The 16,622-nt window shown below is 36.3% G+C and overlaps 4 protein-coding genes across 5 annotated transcripts; 2 read left to right on the top strand and 2 right to left on the bottom strand.

Annotated features, from left to right (window-relative positions):
* The first annotated feature begins 1,373 nt into the window (after positions 1-1,373).
* Positions 1,374-6,942, top strand: LOC126056214 (uncharacterized). Its single transcript, XM_049848354.2, has 3 exons — positions 1,374-1,587; positions 2,862-4,090; positions 6,323-6,942. The coding sequence occupies exons 2-3, from the start codon at positions 2,881-2,883 to the stop codon at positions 6,355-6,357; spliced, it is 1,245 nt and encodes a 414-aa protein (XP_049704311.2). The 5' UTR covers positions 1,374-1,587; positions 2,862-2,880; the 3' UTR covers positions 6,358-6,942.
* An 817-nt stretch (positions 6,943-7,759) lies between these two features.
* LOC110375480 (large ribosomal subunit protein uL29) lies at positions 7,760-9,995 on the bottom strand. The gene is made up of 3 exons (XM_021333603.3): positions 9,838-9,995; positions 9,389-9,525; positions 7,760-8,008 (listed from the first exon to the last, which is right to left on the bottom strand). The coding sequence occupies exons 1-3, from the start codon at positions 9,838-9,840 to the stop codon at positions 7,777-7,779; spliced, it is 372 nt and encodes a 123-aa protein (XP_021189278.1). The 5' UTR covers positions 9,841-9,995; the 3' UTR covers positions 7,760-7,776.
* A 173-nt stretch (positions 9,996-10,168) lies between these two features.
* LOC110375455 (alpha N-terminal protein methyltransferase 1) lies at positions 10,169-12,059 on the top strand. Its single transcript, XM_021333559.3, has 2 exons — positions 10,169-10,785; positions 11,751-12,059. The coding sequence occupies exons 1-2, from the start codon at positions 10,349-10,351 to the stop codon at positions 12,034-12,036; spliced, it is 723 nt and encodes a 240-aa protein (XP_021189234.2). The 5' UTR covers positions 10,169-10,348; the 3' UTR covers positions 12,037-12,059.
* On the bottom strand, positions 11,862-15,844 carry LOC110375454 (uncharacterized). 2 transcript variants are annotated; one of them, XM_064035022.1, is made up of 2 exons: positions 15,709-15,844; positions 11,862-14,502 (listed from the first exon to the last, which is right to left on the bottom strand). In XM_064035022.1, exon 2 carries the CDS (start codon positions 14,497-14,499, stop codon positions 12,925-12,927), a length of 1,575 nt encoding a protein of 524 aa, XP_063891092.1. In that variant the 5' UTR covers positions 14,500-14,502; positions 15,709-15,844; the 3' UTR covers positions 11,862-12,924. The 2 variants fall into 2 exon arrangements, with proteins under 2 accessions (XP_063891092.1, XP_021189233.1); XM_021333558.3 differs by lacking the exon at positions 15,709-15,844 and adding an exon at positions 15,317-15,517.
* Positions 15,845-16,622: the final 778 nt, after the last annotated feature.

Genomic DNA, 16,622 nt, shown 5'->3' on the forward strand with positions numbered 1-16,622 from the left:
CATCGTGTAGGTACTATCCTCAGCGGCCGATAACGAAATAAACATTGGCCCATTGTGTAAACACCACAGGCCACGCTACGCCAAGATTCCTTTGATGTGTGCCCAAAAAACCGACGACTCCTCGGTTACACGCCACGATTGACAATTGTTCGCCAACATATACGAATACCCACTGTTCACATTGGTGATGGCGTGCAGTGGCCACGCCACTAATACGCTACTAAATAGTAGGTAGCTTATTGAAATTGAGTAAATTTTTGTAATATATTGTGATAGTTATCAATCTTGTTTGGGTACTATATCTATGTATTAGTTATAATGCCCGCTGTGGTTAAGGGTCCGTTCACACAGACCACAACCGATTGGCTGCAAGACCGAGAGAAAAAGTAGCGACCTATGCAATCGGAGGCGGTCAGCTTCTCTTATAATTTTCACACCAAGCGCCAATCTTTAATTTCATTTTCTAAAGACAAAAACAGTGAACATGCAAAAATAAACCTTACTACAAATACTAAGAACTCGGTTTTCAACATGTTAAGAATTTGCTCTCCTCTTGTGTGAACGGACCCTAAAACTGCTGCTGAGATTCAATTGTTGTCCAATTTTCACATTATTAACTTAGCAGAATCAAGCCCCTGGTTCTTTTTTAAATTTCAGATATCTCACTCTTAGATTCAGGCCCGCCGTAAGCGGGCGTGCAGCGCGTGCACAGCACGCGGGCGGCACGTCCTAGGGGGCGGCAAATCTAGCGAGTTAAAAAATACAATATCTTTTTACTAATTATTTGATTTCAATATTTCCGAACACAGCAATAGCGCTAAGAATATTACTTACACTGCCGGTTTCAGTTAGGTACATCTGTTGAAAGGACATTTTCAAAATTAAAGATTCTTAAAAACGATTTAAGATCAACCAGTGGCGTAGCGTGGAGCAAATGCTATTTAGGGGGCGGCAAAATGAAACCAATAAAATTTCAGAAAAAGCCGCCCTAGCTTTGGTCGTCTCCTATTAATTTTGACTGTTTCACCCTTTGCATCCCCAAAAAAATTCGCGCTCGCTGCGCTCGCGGCTCCATGTCAAATATCGCATTTTATCTTTGTTTAATTGTTGAGGCATTCAATTCCGAGAAAACATTTTTCGCGCACGTCCGTTATGGCTTTTTATGATATGTTTACTTCATGAAAACTCTAAGGAAAAAAAATCACGCTCGCTTCGCTCGCGGCTTTTGCACTTCCCTTCTGTGCATATCTTACTTTTTGACTTTGCTTTGTTAATTTACAGTGGTTTTTATTTGTTTTGTGTCCTTAGACTAAAAAATTATCGCGCTCGCTCCGCTCGCGCTTCCTTACATATGAAATGTATCTTATAAGCTGACTGTAGTGTACTACGTATAATAAACGTTGCACGCTAGATGGCGCGACGGTCGGTGGCGGGGAGCGTGGCTAGCGAGTCGCTAGGCGCGCTCATGCCCGAGGGAACCGCCGAGCGATTAAGTGTGTTACAACTGTAATCCGGTGTTTTATTTTCCGTGTACATACAAAGCGAACCGTACAAGTGGCGACCCTGCCAGGATCACAAAAGGATAACGTATGTACCAATATGTAAAATAAGAACTGATTTAAAGGTAAATCATTTACTAACCGGTGATTGTTTATGAAATACTCCTTGTAGCATAATGAAACGAATAGGTACATTCCCGAGCAAAACGCAGCGGAAGCCGTACAGTTTTTGAAGTCAACTTCTCTTGTCTAAAACAAATAGGTACCTACCAACTAATAAAAATACATAAAATTTGTAGACTTTCTTGACTCTTGAATGGTAGTTTCTTTAGTTTTGAGCAGAATAATGTCTAATTATAGGGTCACAACCCAACAAAACCACAGAATTGAGAAATAATCACTAATAAGTGCATCTCCTCGTAAAGTAACAACCTATTATTTTTATTTGCTACCTAAACTAATAGATAGGTAATTTAATAACGAACACTATGGTAATTTTATTTTTTCAAAACACATTTTACTTAACGAACATTTTATTTAATAAACATTTTAATCCAAAATATGAGCGTTCCCGCTACGTACCTATTTCTTGCGCGAGTTTGTACCTATGACGCTGAGGCTCAAGGTCATTTGCTCACGGTACCGTCTTAAGTTCCGTGCTGTCTTTCGCAAAAGCTAAGCAGGTTTTGTAACTTTGATGTAGATAGACTAAAAAATATATTAAATAATAATAAATATAGGTAACTAAAATATACCTATATAAAAAAAGACGGTTGTTTACCGTACTATAAGTACCTACTTAAGTGAAAGGAATAATTACTGACATTTAGTCTACATGAACTACATATATTATTTATTATAACCATTATCCTTCTTAGATGTTTTAATTTTACGTATTGAGTCACAAAAGGAGTTTTATAAACAGGACTGGTTATGTTACTTGATTGGTACCTACAAAACATTACATTGACTAATGTTGACTGATGTATCTAGAGGTAGTTCTATGAAAATCAGAACGGTACCTACAAACATATAAGTACCTACTTGTAATATGTTGACTAATGTTGACTTAATATCTAGGGGTAGTTCTATAATATTAGAACGGTACCCAAGAAACATGTAGGTATATATGTTGACTAATGTTAACTAATATATATTGAGAGGTAGTTCTATAATATTAGAACGGTACCTACAAAACATGTACCTATAATATGTTGACTAAATATCTACAGGTAGTTCTATAAAATTAAGAACGGTACCTAAGAAACATGTTTATGTTGACTAATGTTAACTAATATATTGAGAGGTAGTTCTATAAAAATCAGAACGGTACCTACAAAAGGGTATTAATCCTTGTTACAGGTAGTCCCAAAACAATAACATGTCACACTTACCGCCACTAGAACCATTGGATTGTGACGGTGACCCAGCTTCGGTGGGTTTACGTTGGGAAAAATGGAAACGTGCACTAGAGCTATACCTAATTGCTACTAATGTAACTAAAGCTGAAGCAAAACGAGCAGTTCTCTTACACATGGGTGGCCTATCCCTGCAAGAAATTTATTATAATATTCCTGGAGCACATTTAGAAACCGTGGCTAACAGTGACACCGATATTTTTACTGTTGCCATTAATAAACTAGATGAATATTTCGCACCTAAGCAAAGTAGGGTATATGAGCGTCATTTGTTTAGGCTTATCAAACAAGAAACTGGAGAAAAATTTGATAAGTTTCTTGTTAGGCTTCGTCATCAAAGTTCGAAATGCAAGTTTACCGCTCCTGATGAAAATATGATCGATCAAATCACCGAAAAATGCGAGTCAGCTAAATTAAGAAAAACAATTTTGACACTCGGTGATGACGTCACACTTGATAAAATTATATCCGAAGCCAACGCTTTAGAAACTGTTAACCGTCAACTCAATAACTTTGGACTGCCAGGACCTAGTAAAGAGATTTCAGTGAATAGATTAGAGACGCGCTCAGTTAAAAATAAATCGAGTTCAAATTCATGTTCGCGATGTAGTGGTAATCATCCAAGTGATAGCAAGTTATGTCCGGCCCGTGATAAAAAATGCCTCAAGTGCGGGTTCATTGGACACTATCGAAAACAGTGTAGAACCAGGGCATACAAACGCAAAGCTAATGACAATGTGTCTAAACCGAATCAGGCTATACATCCTGATAAAAAGCCAAAAAATAAGTCAGACGAGGTTGATTACATTTTCCACATTGAAGGTGACGACACTGTTAAGTGTATTCTTGGCAATGTTGGAATAGAGATGTTGATCGACTCTGGAAGTAAATATAATATAATTGGTGACGAAACCTGGCGTGTTCTCAAAAGCAAGAAGATTCGAGTTGAAAACCAAACCAATAACCCAGACAAAACTTTCAAGGCATATGGAAGTGAAAATCCTCTGACGATTCTGGGGGCATTTGATGCGACCATAATGGTTAATAGCGAATTTCCGACTGTGAAAGCGACTTTTTATGTAGTGAAAAACGGCACAAGGAATTTGCTTGGAAAAGACACAGCTATCAAACTTGGAGTCCTGAAACTGGGAATAGGAGTAAATGCAGTTGATGGTAGGTTCCCTAAATTTAAAGATGTCCAAATCCATATTCCCATAGATACGTCTGTCAAACCTGTCTCTCAGCCTTGTCGCAGAGTACCAATTCCCTTAGAGTCTAAAATTAATAAAAAAATTCAAGAACTCGTTGATTTGGATATCATAGAACCTGTAAATGGCCCATCTGATTGGATCTCTCCTCTAGTACCTGTTCTAAAACAGGATGGAGATATCCGTATCTGTATAGACATGAGGCGAGCGAATCAAGCCATTATCAGGGAAAAACACCCCTTACCTACCATGGATCAGTTAATGCCAAGGTTTAGAAACGCCAAAATATTTTCTAAATTAGACCTAAAAAATTCATTTCATCAATTAGAACTAAGCGAGGATTGTAGACACATCACAACTTTCATTTGTAGCCAAGGCCTGTTTAGATACAAGCGGCTCATGTTTGGCATTTCTTGTGCGCCTGAATTTTTTCAAAAAAATCTAGAAAGAGTACTTTTACCTTGTACAGGGGTAGTTAATTTTATAGACGACATTGTTGTTTATGGTAGCAATAGGGATGAACACGGGGAGAGACTCAAAAAAGTTTTACAGGTTTTAAAATGTAACCATATTTTATTAAATGACGCAAAATGTGTTTTTGGGGTTGCACAAATAGAATTTCTAGGGCACAAGTTGTCTTGTGATGGAGTTAAGCCTTTAGATAAATATATTAAAACAATAGAATCGTTTCGTGAGCCAACTGTCATTGAAGAAGTGCAAAGTTTTTTAGGTCTAGTAAATTATGTTGGGAAATGGATCCCTAATTTAGCAACTTGGACCGAACCTTTACGCGAACTATTAAGATTGAAGCTAAACAAGGGTACCGAAATTACTTCCTATTGGAATGACGAAAGGTCACGAGCTTTTAATGGATTAAAACGGGCTATAACACAAATTAAAACTCTGGGATATTACGACCCACTAGATCGTACACAAGTGTACGCGGATGCTAGTCCTGTTGGCTTAGGTGCTGTGCTCGTTCAGCATGGTAAAAATGGACCCAGAATAATTGCATTTGGCAATAAAAGTCTCTCAGATCGTGAAAAACGTTACTGTCAAACAGAGAAAGAAGCTCTTGCGCTAGTGTGGGCTGTAGAACATTTTGACATTTATTTGTTTGGGAAGGATAGTTTCGAACTCATTAGTGACCATAAACCGTTGGAGGTAATATTCGGGCCAGATTCTAAACCATGTGCGAGAATCGAACGTTGGGTTCTACGACTACAGTCGTACAATTTTAAAATAATATATAGTCCGGGTAAGAAAAATATTGCAGACTCATTGTCACGGTTGTGTGTCAATACTAACCAGCCTCCACAACCTTTTGATGACGAAAACTATTTAAACCTAGTCGTTGCCGAATCTCGTCCTACTGCGATCACTTTACATGAGCTGACACAAGCCTGCGAGAGAGACCCGGAATTAAAATTAGTTAAAAATGGAGTTTATAATAATAATTGGGAACAAAGTGTTAGCACATACAAGGTATTTGAACATGAATTATGTTTCCAAGATAATTTGCTTTTGCGAGGGAGTAAAATTGTCATTCCTTCCACCTTGAGGCCAAAGGTTTTAGCTGCAGCTCATGAGGGGCACCCGGGCATCGTAGGAATGAAATCACGTCTAAGGTCAAAAGTATGGTGGCCCAAAATTGACAGGGACGCGGAAAATTGTGTCAGATCTTGTAAAGGTTGCACTCTAGTTTCGGCTCCAAATCCTCCGAATCCTATGCGAAGACGGGAACTTCCATTGCAGCCTTGGATTGATATAGCTATAGATTATCTTGGACCCTTGCCTACTGGACATTACCTTTTAGTAGTCATAGATTATTATAGTCGATATAAAGAAATAAAAATTACAAAAAACACTGACTCAACACATACAATCAATATACTTAAAGAAATATTTTCTCGATTAGGTACACCAGTGAGCATAACTGCCGATAACGGCAGACAGTTCATTAGTATAGACTTTGAAAATTTTGCAAAGAATTTGGTATTCAGCTGTTTCATAGCATTCCTTATTGGCCACAACAAAATGGTGAGGTTGAGAGACAAAACAGAGACATATTAAAGCGTTTACGTATAAGTCAAACTCAAAAGTCTAATTGGCAAGACGATTTGCTTAAATATTTGACCATGTATAATAGTACACCTCATTCTGTAACCGGGAAACCTCCCGGTGAACTTTTTTTCAGGCGTAAATTCAGGGACAAACTACCATCAGTGGTAGATATTGAATTTTCTGAAGTAGATCTGGAAACAAAAGACAGAGATACAACCATGAAAACTAAGGGCAAAGAGTATGCAGACAGGAAAAGACAAGCCACAGAATCAAATATAGAAGTTGGAGAAAAAGTATACGTAAAAAATATGATCAAGGAAAATAAATTGTCTACTACGTTCAATGATGCGCCGCACACAGTCGTCAATAAGGACGGTAATGACGTCGAAGTAGTAAACGATGAAAATGGAAAGCGACTTCGTAGGAACATTGTACATCTCAAGAAGGTTGAGGGTAAATGGGAAGTTTGTCCAAATAATTCTCCAGAGATCGACGGAAATGAGGGATTGATTGAAAATAATTGATTAAATTTTGTCTGACGTTGTTTGGTTGTATTGTGATTCTGATGAGTAAGCTACAACAATCATTTCATTTTTCTAATTTTGTAAAAGGTAGATATGTAGTGTACTACGTATAATAAACGTTGCACGCTAGATGGCGCGACGGTCGGTGGCGGGGAGCGTGGCTAGCGAGTCGCTAGGCGCGCTCATGCCCGAGGGAACCGCCGAGCGATTAAGTGTGTTACAACTGTAATCCGGTGTTTTATTTTCCGTGTACATACAAAGCGAACCGTACACTGACTTTTCAACGGGAAACCCACCAAATAACATATTTTACTGACTTTAAACATTGTTATATATATTTAATCATAATCTTTCAATGCATAGGGGCCACTTGGGTAATGATTGCACTACATTGATGTCCTAAGCAATTGCTTAGTTTGCTTATGGGCTAACCCAGGACTGCTAAGGTTACTCTGAACATTTTAAGTAAATAAAAAGTTATGTGTAATGTATGTTATGTATTGCAATAGTTATTTATCCAAAAGTAGGTGGGTTTTCTGCAATCAGAGCGGTGCATGTACATATTTTTTTCTGTTGGACAAGTAAGATGGGTATGAATGGGCGGATCCAGGGGGTCCGGACCCCTGGATCCTTATATATTTTTAGACAAAACGTATGTAGTCGTAGGGCGGCATAATCAGTTTAGCACGCGGGCGAACAAACAGCTAGCGGCGGGCCTGCTTAGATTGTTGTGTATATATTACGTGATTCTGTATCAGCTTCCATGTTTTCACATGAGTTTACGAAATTCGGCAGACGAGTTTAGGAAAGCAGAACACATTAGATCATAGATTTGCAAACATATTACAAGAAACTTAGATTGTTTAAAAAAAAATAATTCTCCTTTCAGAAACGGTTTATAATATCTTTTGAGGCCAGTGTTGTATTACTAAACTTAAGATTAATGTGGGTTGATTGTAAAATTTTTGTTAATGGAATCAAATAGTCTGGATCTTACGTGAATAGTCCAAAAATTGTAAAGTATAGATAGCAATGAAACCCAAAAAGTGATTAGAAACTTTATTTAAGCCTTAACAGCATAAACTCGAGGAGGGAATAGAGACTTCTTTCTTATCTCTTTCCTTGTCTTTATTTTAGACTCGTGTTTGCTAAGAGCCTTACGCATAGCACGGGTCTTCTTAGTCCTCAAGTCTAAAGGCTTGTACTTCTTGTTTTTGTAATGGTTTCTGAGGTTCACTTTCATTTTCTGATGGTAAACAATGTAGACGCGTGCAATCGCTTTTCTTACAACACGTCTGCAACAAATAAACTTTGGTTAATTAAGGTATTCTGAAAGAAAAAAATTTTGCAATCTGTATGGCCACAAATGCCACAAATGGCCACAACACAGCAACATATTAGTAACTATTATTTGCTTCATTTTTTGGCTGCTGTGTCTAAAATAATGCAATTATTATTCAGCATTAAATTATTTGGTTATGGATCAAATTGAACAAGGTTATGAAAATGGGCATTCACCAACTGTTTGATATCTAAGTATGAGCTTTTACATGTCAAAAATTATTTTCAACAATTTAGCATTGTGGTCAAAGAAATATTAACAAAACTATCTGGGCTATTTTGTCAGGATAGTGTATATTTATGGTTTGACTTTCTGTAAATACTTTTATGCAGGTACAAATCGTATGACTGCTAAAAACAACATTCAACTTCATAACATTGATTTGCTACACCATACTTCAGAATTTCAACTGTCTTTTGAGAAAGATTCTATGCAACACTATACTCAGATAGACCCTGAAGTTTCCCCTGGTCACTGGGGTGTGCTTAGAATTCACAACTGATTTAATCAATAACACGAAATAAATTTATTTATTTAACTAGCTGTTGCCCGCGACTTCGTCTGCGTGAGCAATATAAACTTTCAAATTTCGTTTATTTAATCATTCATTGCTCAACCCCCGTAGGTGATAGCGTGATAATATATAGCCTATGTGTTGAACCGGCCCCCAGGTAATAGTCATGCAAAATTTGATTTAAATCCATGCAGTACTTTTTGAGTTTATCCGGGACAAACATACAGACAAACAGATAAACAGACATACAGACAAAAATTCTAAAAACTACATATTTGGGTTCAGAATAGATTATGGATCACCCCCCAAGTATTCTTTAAAAAAAATATTCAATGTACAGTTTTGACTTTCCTATCATTTTATTATATGTATAGATATGAAAATTATAAGCAATTGGAATGGAAATGAAATTTTGATAAGCCCCTGTTTATACATCTACATAGAGGTTAATTCTGTTATACTGATGTCGTTACTGATAGGGTTCTCAATAACATTATGCATTTACAGCATAACTCTTAGAAACAATCTGTCTTCAATACTAATGTAATAAACAAAAAAAAATCATTTTTTTTATTGTAGGTAACCATGTTTGTCTGTGTAAAGGCTCTGAAATTACTGAACCAATTTGAAAAATTCTGTCTCTATTGAGAAACTACATTATCAGCAGATATAATATTTTGTTTTTGGTCTTGTTACAAGATAGAGTCATTGATTGTATTGGTTTGTGAATTCTTTGCTCGCCTTTTCCTACACTCAGACCAATCGTAGGAAAACTGTTAACCCTTCATAATAGTATTGGTGGTATAGAATGGTACTTACATTTTTGAAAGTTTTGATGCAACACCTCCAGTCACTTTAGCAACACGAAGATTGGTCAATTCTGTTTTCAACTCCTCGAGCTGTTTGAACAGCTCTTTCTTGTCTTTCGTCCGCAACTCCGAACACTTAACCTTACCCTGTAAATGTAAATATTCATATTCACTTAAAAATACCGTAACACTACACTTCGCTATAACAGATATCGCGATGGTTTTATCTTCTATACATTGCAAATAGAATATCACAAATATCGTGGGAAATCACTGCTACACAAGAAAACCATTTCAGATGTCGGTATGGGTCGGTCATATTTTCCATGCACCAATTATTCACAAAATATATAATTTTATTGGTAGAACGTAATCCACAAATAATAGTTAACCCTCGATCGTGAATCATTGCTGTAGGATCAGTCGTAATTTCAAAGATAAAAAAATATTTTCACAAACCATTTTGAAAACGTCTCGACTGGCGTTTTTGACGTACGTAAAAGAAAATATGAAGCGACCAGTGTTGCCAATACAAACAGCACAGATTATTGAACCTAAACCACACTTTCTAAACGAAATACAAATACGGTGAAATACCCTCGTAACATTTAGTGATGATAAATGAATGAATTATATTTTAAAATCGGTATTTTTCCACCGTATCACAGTATATTTACAAATAAACGTATCTTTATCTTTCCATGTGCAAGTTGGTATATTTAATCTGGTTACACTAACGGTCGGAAAAAAATGCCTTCTTTTTGACATTGACATATTGACATCATTGTCATTCGTTCGTTCATTATTATTTTCTCGTATTTTTAATAGGTTAGGTATTTAGGTAATACGCTTTCTAAATAGGTACATAAATAAAGAAATCTGTCCGAGTCTCTGTTAATACCTATATATCTTTTGATTATGGCTACAAAGCTTGGTTTATAGCTAGAAAGATTACCTAAAGAGATCAACTATGAACGGTGCTATTAATTATGAAAAATCTTTACAATACTGGGCAGATATTCCGCCCACTGTTGATGGAGTCCTGGGTGGATTTGGATTTATTTCCGAAGCCGATATTGAAGGATCCGAACTCTTTCTAAAATCTTTACTGTCCTCTGAGGCTAGTCCTTCTACTAAAATGGCCCTTGACTGTGGCGCTGGAATTGGTAGAATAACAAAAAAATTGCTGTTACCAAATTTTGAAATGGTTGATGTTGTTGAGCCTGATGAGAAATTTATTAACTCGATAAAACAATATGTGGGAGAGCTTTCCTCAAAACTTGGAATGTTATATAAGGTTGGCTTGCAGGAGTTTACACCTGTGAGGAAATATGACGTAATATGGAACCAGTGGGTTCTTGGTTACCTTACAGACAAGGATTTAGAGGCATATCTTATAAGATGCAGGTACATATCTACATATATTTGAAACTAATGTTGATCTTGGTGTTCCCATGTTTCAATATTGAAAATAAGTGATGTCCTTATAGGCAGAACCATACTAAACATATTATAGTAACCAACACGAGTCCACCTATAATGACCATCCACTTGTGTAGAAATTGTGCTGCAAGGTTTGGTTTTCATATAGGATTCTTTGTAATTAAGTCAGATATAATTACTTCACTTGTGACATGTCACTTAATTTGATGCAAATTACTAAAAATGTCACAATAACCAACCTGCATCCCAAGATTCTCAGCAATGTTTGGAGTGTGATATCCGATAACTTTTTTCTTTCAGAGCAAAATCTATATACAGTATGCACCTGCTTATTAATAAAACTCTATCTCTCTTTTGCTTCCCCATTAAAATAAATAGAAAGTGACAAAAACAGGAGGTTTATTTTCTTCAAAATACTTTGTATGGCGTGTGCTTAGTGTGATGTTTTGTAATGTTCTTTCCATGTCATTTTAAACTGATCAACTGTACTTCATTATTGATTCATTAAAGAAATAAATAATAATATTGACTGAAAGGAAAATTATAAGAATATATTTTCTTTACTTATATCTATAAAATACAAATTAAATGTAATGGGGCTGTTCTCATATAAGGAGACCAGGCAGCTATGGGACATATATTATAGTTCACAAGGTCTCCAATTCAATTCATGGAGCTGGCTGAAATCGCTTTGTGGGTTTTAGAAACTCTCACAAAGCAGTCCATAGTGTGGAAGTTGGTGATTGGTGACAGATACATCAGAGAGCATGTTGATGTAAGCCCTTCCCTGATCTCTCGCCAGTTGAGTCAGATTGCCTTCCCATTGGGATATGTGAGTGAACAAATAAAGAGTGTGCCGGTGTCTGCCCAAATTCGTGATTATAATATGTTATCATGAAGTGACTAATTCATACTTAATCTTATTTCAGAAATTCGCTGTCTAAAAATGGTGTAATAGTAGTAAAAGAAAATGTAACTTCTTCTGGGAAAATTGAAAAGGACTTGACAGATTCCTCGGTAACCAGATCATACAAACAATATTTATCAATTTTTAAAAAGTGTAATTTAAAGAGAATCAAACAATGTAAGCAAACAAACTTTCCTAACGGTATATATCCAGTGTACATGTTTGCCCTGGTTCCTAAAGAACTAGAAACTACAATTCAAGAACAAAATAATTCTTGTAATATTGAACAAAATGAATTAGAGTTATGATGAAATAAATAACTAAAAATTTACATATTTTTTTTCTCTATTTTAGTCTATCCTCTTCGCCACTCTTGCGGCACCAATTAACCGTATAAATACGAGCCAAGCGTGCGTCGCTAGCTGGTATAGGACTTTAGTACTCTTTGGCCGCTAGCTAAGTACAATTGCGCCATTCCGTGCAAGTGTTCATTTTTATTTTTCCCTGGATAGTTTATATTTCAGAACGATGATACGACATATTTACAAAAAAACGACTTAAAAACATCAAAAAACTTACTTAAGTGCATCGGTCGGAAAAAAACAAATCGGACTGATTTCACAAAACTACGAAGGGAACAAAAATTAATGCTTTGCACACTCGATCGCCCCATTGAAGCCCAGCTAGGTTCTTGGATAGGTCCAGTTGACGGTTAAGGATGTCTTGTTATTGATGACATCATGTTATCCCTCATCAAGGGTATACCCTTAGCCTTAGCCCCGCAGAAGGCCTTTGCACTCCTTTCGATCTTGAGCAGTAAACCAGATGAGGCAGCTTTCTTCTCAATGCCTCTTGGTGCTACGGGTCTCTTCCCATTAAGCCACGCCAGACCTCGCTTGGGCAGATAGTAACTCTGGTCTCACAACATCCTAGTCCAGCGCCATTTCTTCAGCAGGATCTCTTTGTCTACTTTTAGTCAATTCTCAAAGTCTCGCATTCGTGATGGTTCGTGGCTATTAAATTTCGGCGTTTATGGTAATAGTAGAAAATGCTTATTTTATAAGTATAGGTCTTTGCTGAAAATATATCGTGCCCCATTACGTGCATCCTTGCATCGCAAATAAGGTAGTGTTTGTGAGCAATTCCACATTTTTTTTTTTACTTTCGAAGATTTCAAGTACTTGTTTATTACTTTTTTACGAATCATATCTCCTGATGGGAGAAGTATCGATATTATAATTGTTCAGTTTTATATAGTTTCTTACGTATTCGCGATCATTATCAGTTAACAAAGACCAACTCTCTAATTCTACTAAAATCTCTAAACTCATGCAACTTTGAATAATTCTCTCTACAGAAATCATTGTCAAAGAATCTGATTGCATAATTCGCAGTTCTTTTAAATAAACGAGTGGATTTGTGTCTAGAATTTTTAACAATAAGTCATCAGTGAGTTGTATTGCTGTCCCTAAATGAATGAATTGTATATTCAAGCAATTGGTGAAAATAAACAGTAACTGTTCTTCTGTGCATGTAGAAACACAGGTAATTTTTTTAAGATTACGGAATGGTGATATTTCTAGTTTTTTTGTATACAGTGATGTGTGTTGTATCAACGTGCAATTATAAAGAGTCAAGTTTTCTAAAAATGGGCACATCTGACTGATGTACATAAGAGCATTTAAATCAATTTGGTCAACATGCTCCAGGTGTAAATTTACTATATTGCAGCCCTTAACTTGAAGAACTTGTTTTATTTGATCGGCATAAAAGTCACATGATAATAATTTCAGTTCTGTAAGGTCTCTTAAACCTATAAGAACCATTAAATCACTTTGCAAGCTATTATGGAAAACGGTCATACTTCTTATATAAGGACACATTTGTACTGCTAACTGCAACTGATTACTTGTCGCGTAACGACTTACATATATTTTCAAATTAAATGTCAACAATTCAGCGTAATTTGAGTCAATATTCTCTAAAACTTTCCCGATATCGTCACATCTGCCAATATCTTCAAGTTTTTTGCAATTTAACAGTAGATTTACAAAGCCGTCTAAAGTTACAAAAGTTCTGTATAATTGGATGCTCCTCAAATTTTTTAACTTCGACACAATTTCAATGCTCTCATTAGTAATACATTTTGAACAAGATACGTCCAATTTTTCTATGAATTTACAATTTTCAACGATACATTGTAGTATATTATTTGTACAATCATAACTCATAGTTAAATATTTTAAGCAGTGTAGTTCCTTTAAGGATTTAATTACTGCATCTTCCATATCTGCAGTTTTCCAACCTCCTGATAGTGAACCTAGGTTTAAAGAAACGAGTCCTTTTAGCATGTATAACTTAGAATAAAATATTGAACGTAATATCTTTGGAATGGCATCAATAGATACTATTGTTAATTTTTTTGTAAATAATACTTCTGCCATTTTAATAATTACGTTCATTTGGCTGACAAACTTTCCCATGCAACCCCTAAATCCTAATGACTGTTTGGTTTTCTCAAGGAGTTCTGACAATGCTCTGATAGTTTCATTTACCAATAGATCGTGTAGCATCCAAGGTACGTTTATATCTAAGTACGATCTAATGCTATCCACATTACGTGATAGTGTTGTTTGTGCTTCGTTAGTGTCGCGCTGCGATAGCATTGCAATAGGTAGCATTTGTTCTTCAGCTTGTTGTGCCACCCAATCTCCAAGTCTGCTTAGTGCTATGGTCTCCAGTTTTTTAGGCTGTTTGTATCTTGACATCATTGCCTGAAAAGTAAAAAAAGGTACCTATAGTTACTAGATATTTGCATTGGTCACTTCACACATCCGGATCACTTTCCCACAAACTGATGAGGGGAGGGTCTGCCTTCAAGTGCACGATCTGTGGGCGTTAAATGCCTTCTGCCAGTGTATACCTACGCAGAAAACGGTCCATGCACGGTCCTTAACGGCACGCCAGTAAGGGTCGATGAGTACATTTTGTGAGTTTAGCTAATTCTCTGTGAGTATTAAGGAAGGCTACTTTTGTATGGGAACACATACATACATACTTCCTTCGGGACGCGGGCAAAACTGCAGACGGAACTAGCGAAAGTAAAACACGCAACGATATCTATCGGGCAGATTTTACATATTGCCCGATAGATGTCGTTGTACTTTGGGCTGCTTCGTGAAATTAAGATGTTGATGGAGTTGATGAGTTCTTAATCGTAATAAGTATGAGCTATAATCGGAAAATTACGGAACTGTACTCTGAGCGTGGCCCGTCACGCTCTTGGCCGGTTTTCGTTCATTCGTTTGTTAATTTTAAATTAATTTAGCTCTTTTCGCCTGAAGCATAGAATATCCTAGTTCAGGCAATTAAGATTCGGACATGGGCTTAAATTTAAGACTACGTAATTTATCCTGTAGGTAAAGAAAAATCTAAAATGTTTTAGTTTAACTTTTTATCCCAAAAATTCCAACGGGAATCCATATTCAATATCCCGAATCAACGCGGCTAAAGTTGTGGATAAAAGCTGGAAATTAATAAGATCTTATGGCTATATGAGTAAGATCTCAATAATATGCAGTTACTCACCAACGTGTTTTGTTAATTATGTAGGTATTTTGACTGGTTTGATAGGTGTATGTATTGAAGGAATAAAATTATCCTATGAAATATACGAGAAGAGTTTATTTTCACACATTATTTGGTGTGTTAAAATAAAAACACGTCAAAGATACTGCGCATGCGCACTGCGCGGGATATTTTTAGATTCTTAAAACAACGCTAGCCAGTAGGCATGCTGGATATTCACCACGCACATATAAAAGTACGGGGTAGGTACCTAGATAACTAGTCAGGTATAGGCATATAGGTATCTGGATTTCATGTAGGTATAGGCGGCATAGTTGACGTGACGGAAAGAGGAGATAACAGTAAATAAAAACCTTACACATTTTGTTTTAGTCTGGTCAATTTAGACATACCTATGTAAGTTATATAAATTCACAATTAGCTGAAAATTGGTGAGATCGTTTAAAATAGAATCCCTGCTAATATTATAAATCTGTCTGTCTGTTACGCTTTCACGTCTAAACCACTGAACTGATTTTAATAAAATTTTGTACAGACATAGAGTTGACCTTGAGAAAGAACAGGGTAGTTATTATACCGGACTTTTGAAGAATTTTCTTGGAAAAGCGATTTAGCCGAACTCTACGTGGGCGAAACCGCGGGCGGAAGCTAGTTATAAATAAAATTTCAAAGTTCCCCATCTTTCCCCTGAATGGAAATAAAAACTATTGAAGGTCAAGGGTTAATAATGTGGTTTTCGGCGTTTTTCTTGTGATTTTCAGCAAAACAGCAAGTTTTATCATAAAATAATCAATAGCGACGATGACGGCCAGGACAAGGGCCCGATTCTCCTAAGTAGGTAAATAATGTCAAAATTCAATAGAAATTGAATCGCAATAGCAGTTTTAACCATATCGGGCATTCTGCTACTAATATAAGACCAATCGTATTCCAACGACATTTGATAGGTTTGCGATTGATCTGCCATTTTGGTGATTTGGGGTATACGGTAGTTTGCTCTACAATCATATTGCGATCGTAAATAATTTGCAGACAAATAATTAATTATTAAATGACAGAAAAGGATAAAAACATTTATTTCAAAGAAAAACTAGCGGAATGCCACATACGCTTCAATCGTAATTGAGTCGTGATTGGATCTCAGTCGAATGTGAGTCGACTTGAGTAAGTGTGTAAGTGTCGCTTGAGTAAAATCAGGAGGGGCCCGATTCTCCTGATTTACATTGACATTCGACTGAGATCTATGATGTTGTGCGCTGTCACAATAGTTGATCTGTACGTACTTCTCTCAGATGAATTCCGTATA

Source organism: Helicoverpa armigera, chromosome 6 (assembly GCF_030705265.1).
Source record: "Helicoverpa armigera isolate CAAS_96S chromosome 6, ASM3070526v1, whole genome shotgun sequence".
In the NCBI taxonomy this organism is placed as follows: Eukaryota; Metazoa; Arthropoda; class Insecta; order Lepidoptera; family Noctuidae; genus Helicoverpa; species Helicoverpa armigera.

Excerpts from the sequence above, each read along its gene's own strand:
- LOC126056214 (XM_049848354.2), top strand. The coding sequence starts at position 2,881 with ATGTCACACTTACCGCCACTAGAACCATTGGATTGTGACGGTGACCCA. Across the intron at positions 4,091-6,322 it reads AGGAGTAAATGCAGTTGATG|GCGTAAATTCAGGGACAAAC; the intron begins GTAGGTTCCCTA and ends ACTTTTTTTCAG.
- LOC110375480 (XM_021333603.3), bottom strand. Across the intron at positions 8,009-9,388 it reads GCATCAAAACTTTCAAAAAT|ACGTGTTGTAAGAAAAGCGA; the intron begins GTAAGTACCATT and ends TATTTGTTGCAG.
- LOC110375455 (XM_021333559.3), top strand. The coding sequence starts at position 10,349 with ATGAACGGTGCTATTAATTATGAAAAATCTTTACAATACTGGGCAGAT. Across the intron at positions 10,786-11,750 it reads GCATATCTTATAAGATGCAG|AAATTCGCTGTCTAAAAATG; the intron begins GTACATATCTAC and ends ATCTTATTTCAG.
- LOC110375454 (XM_064035022.1), bottom strand. The coding sequence starts at position 14,499 with ATGATGTCAAGATACAAACAGCCTAAAAAACTGGAGACCATAGCACTA.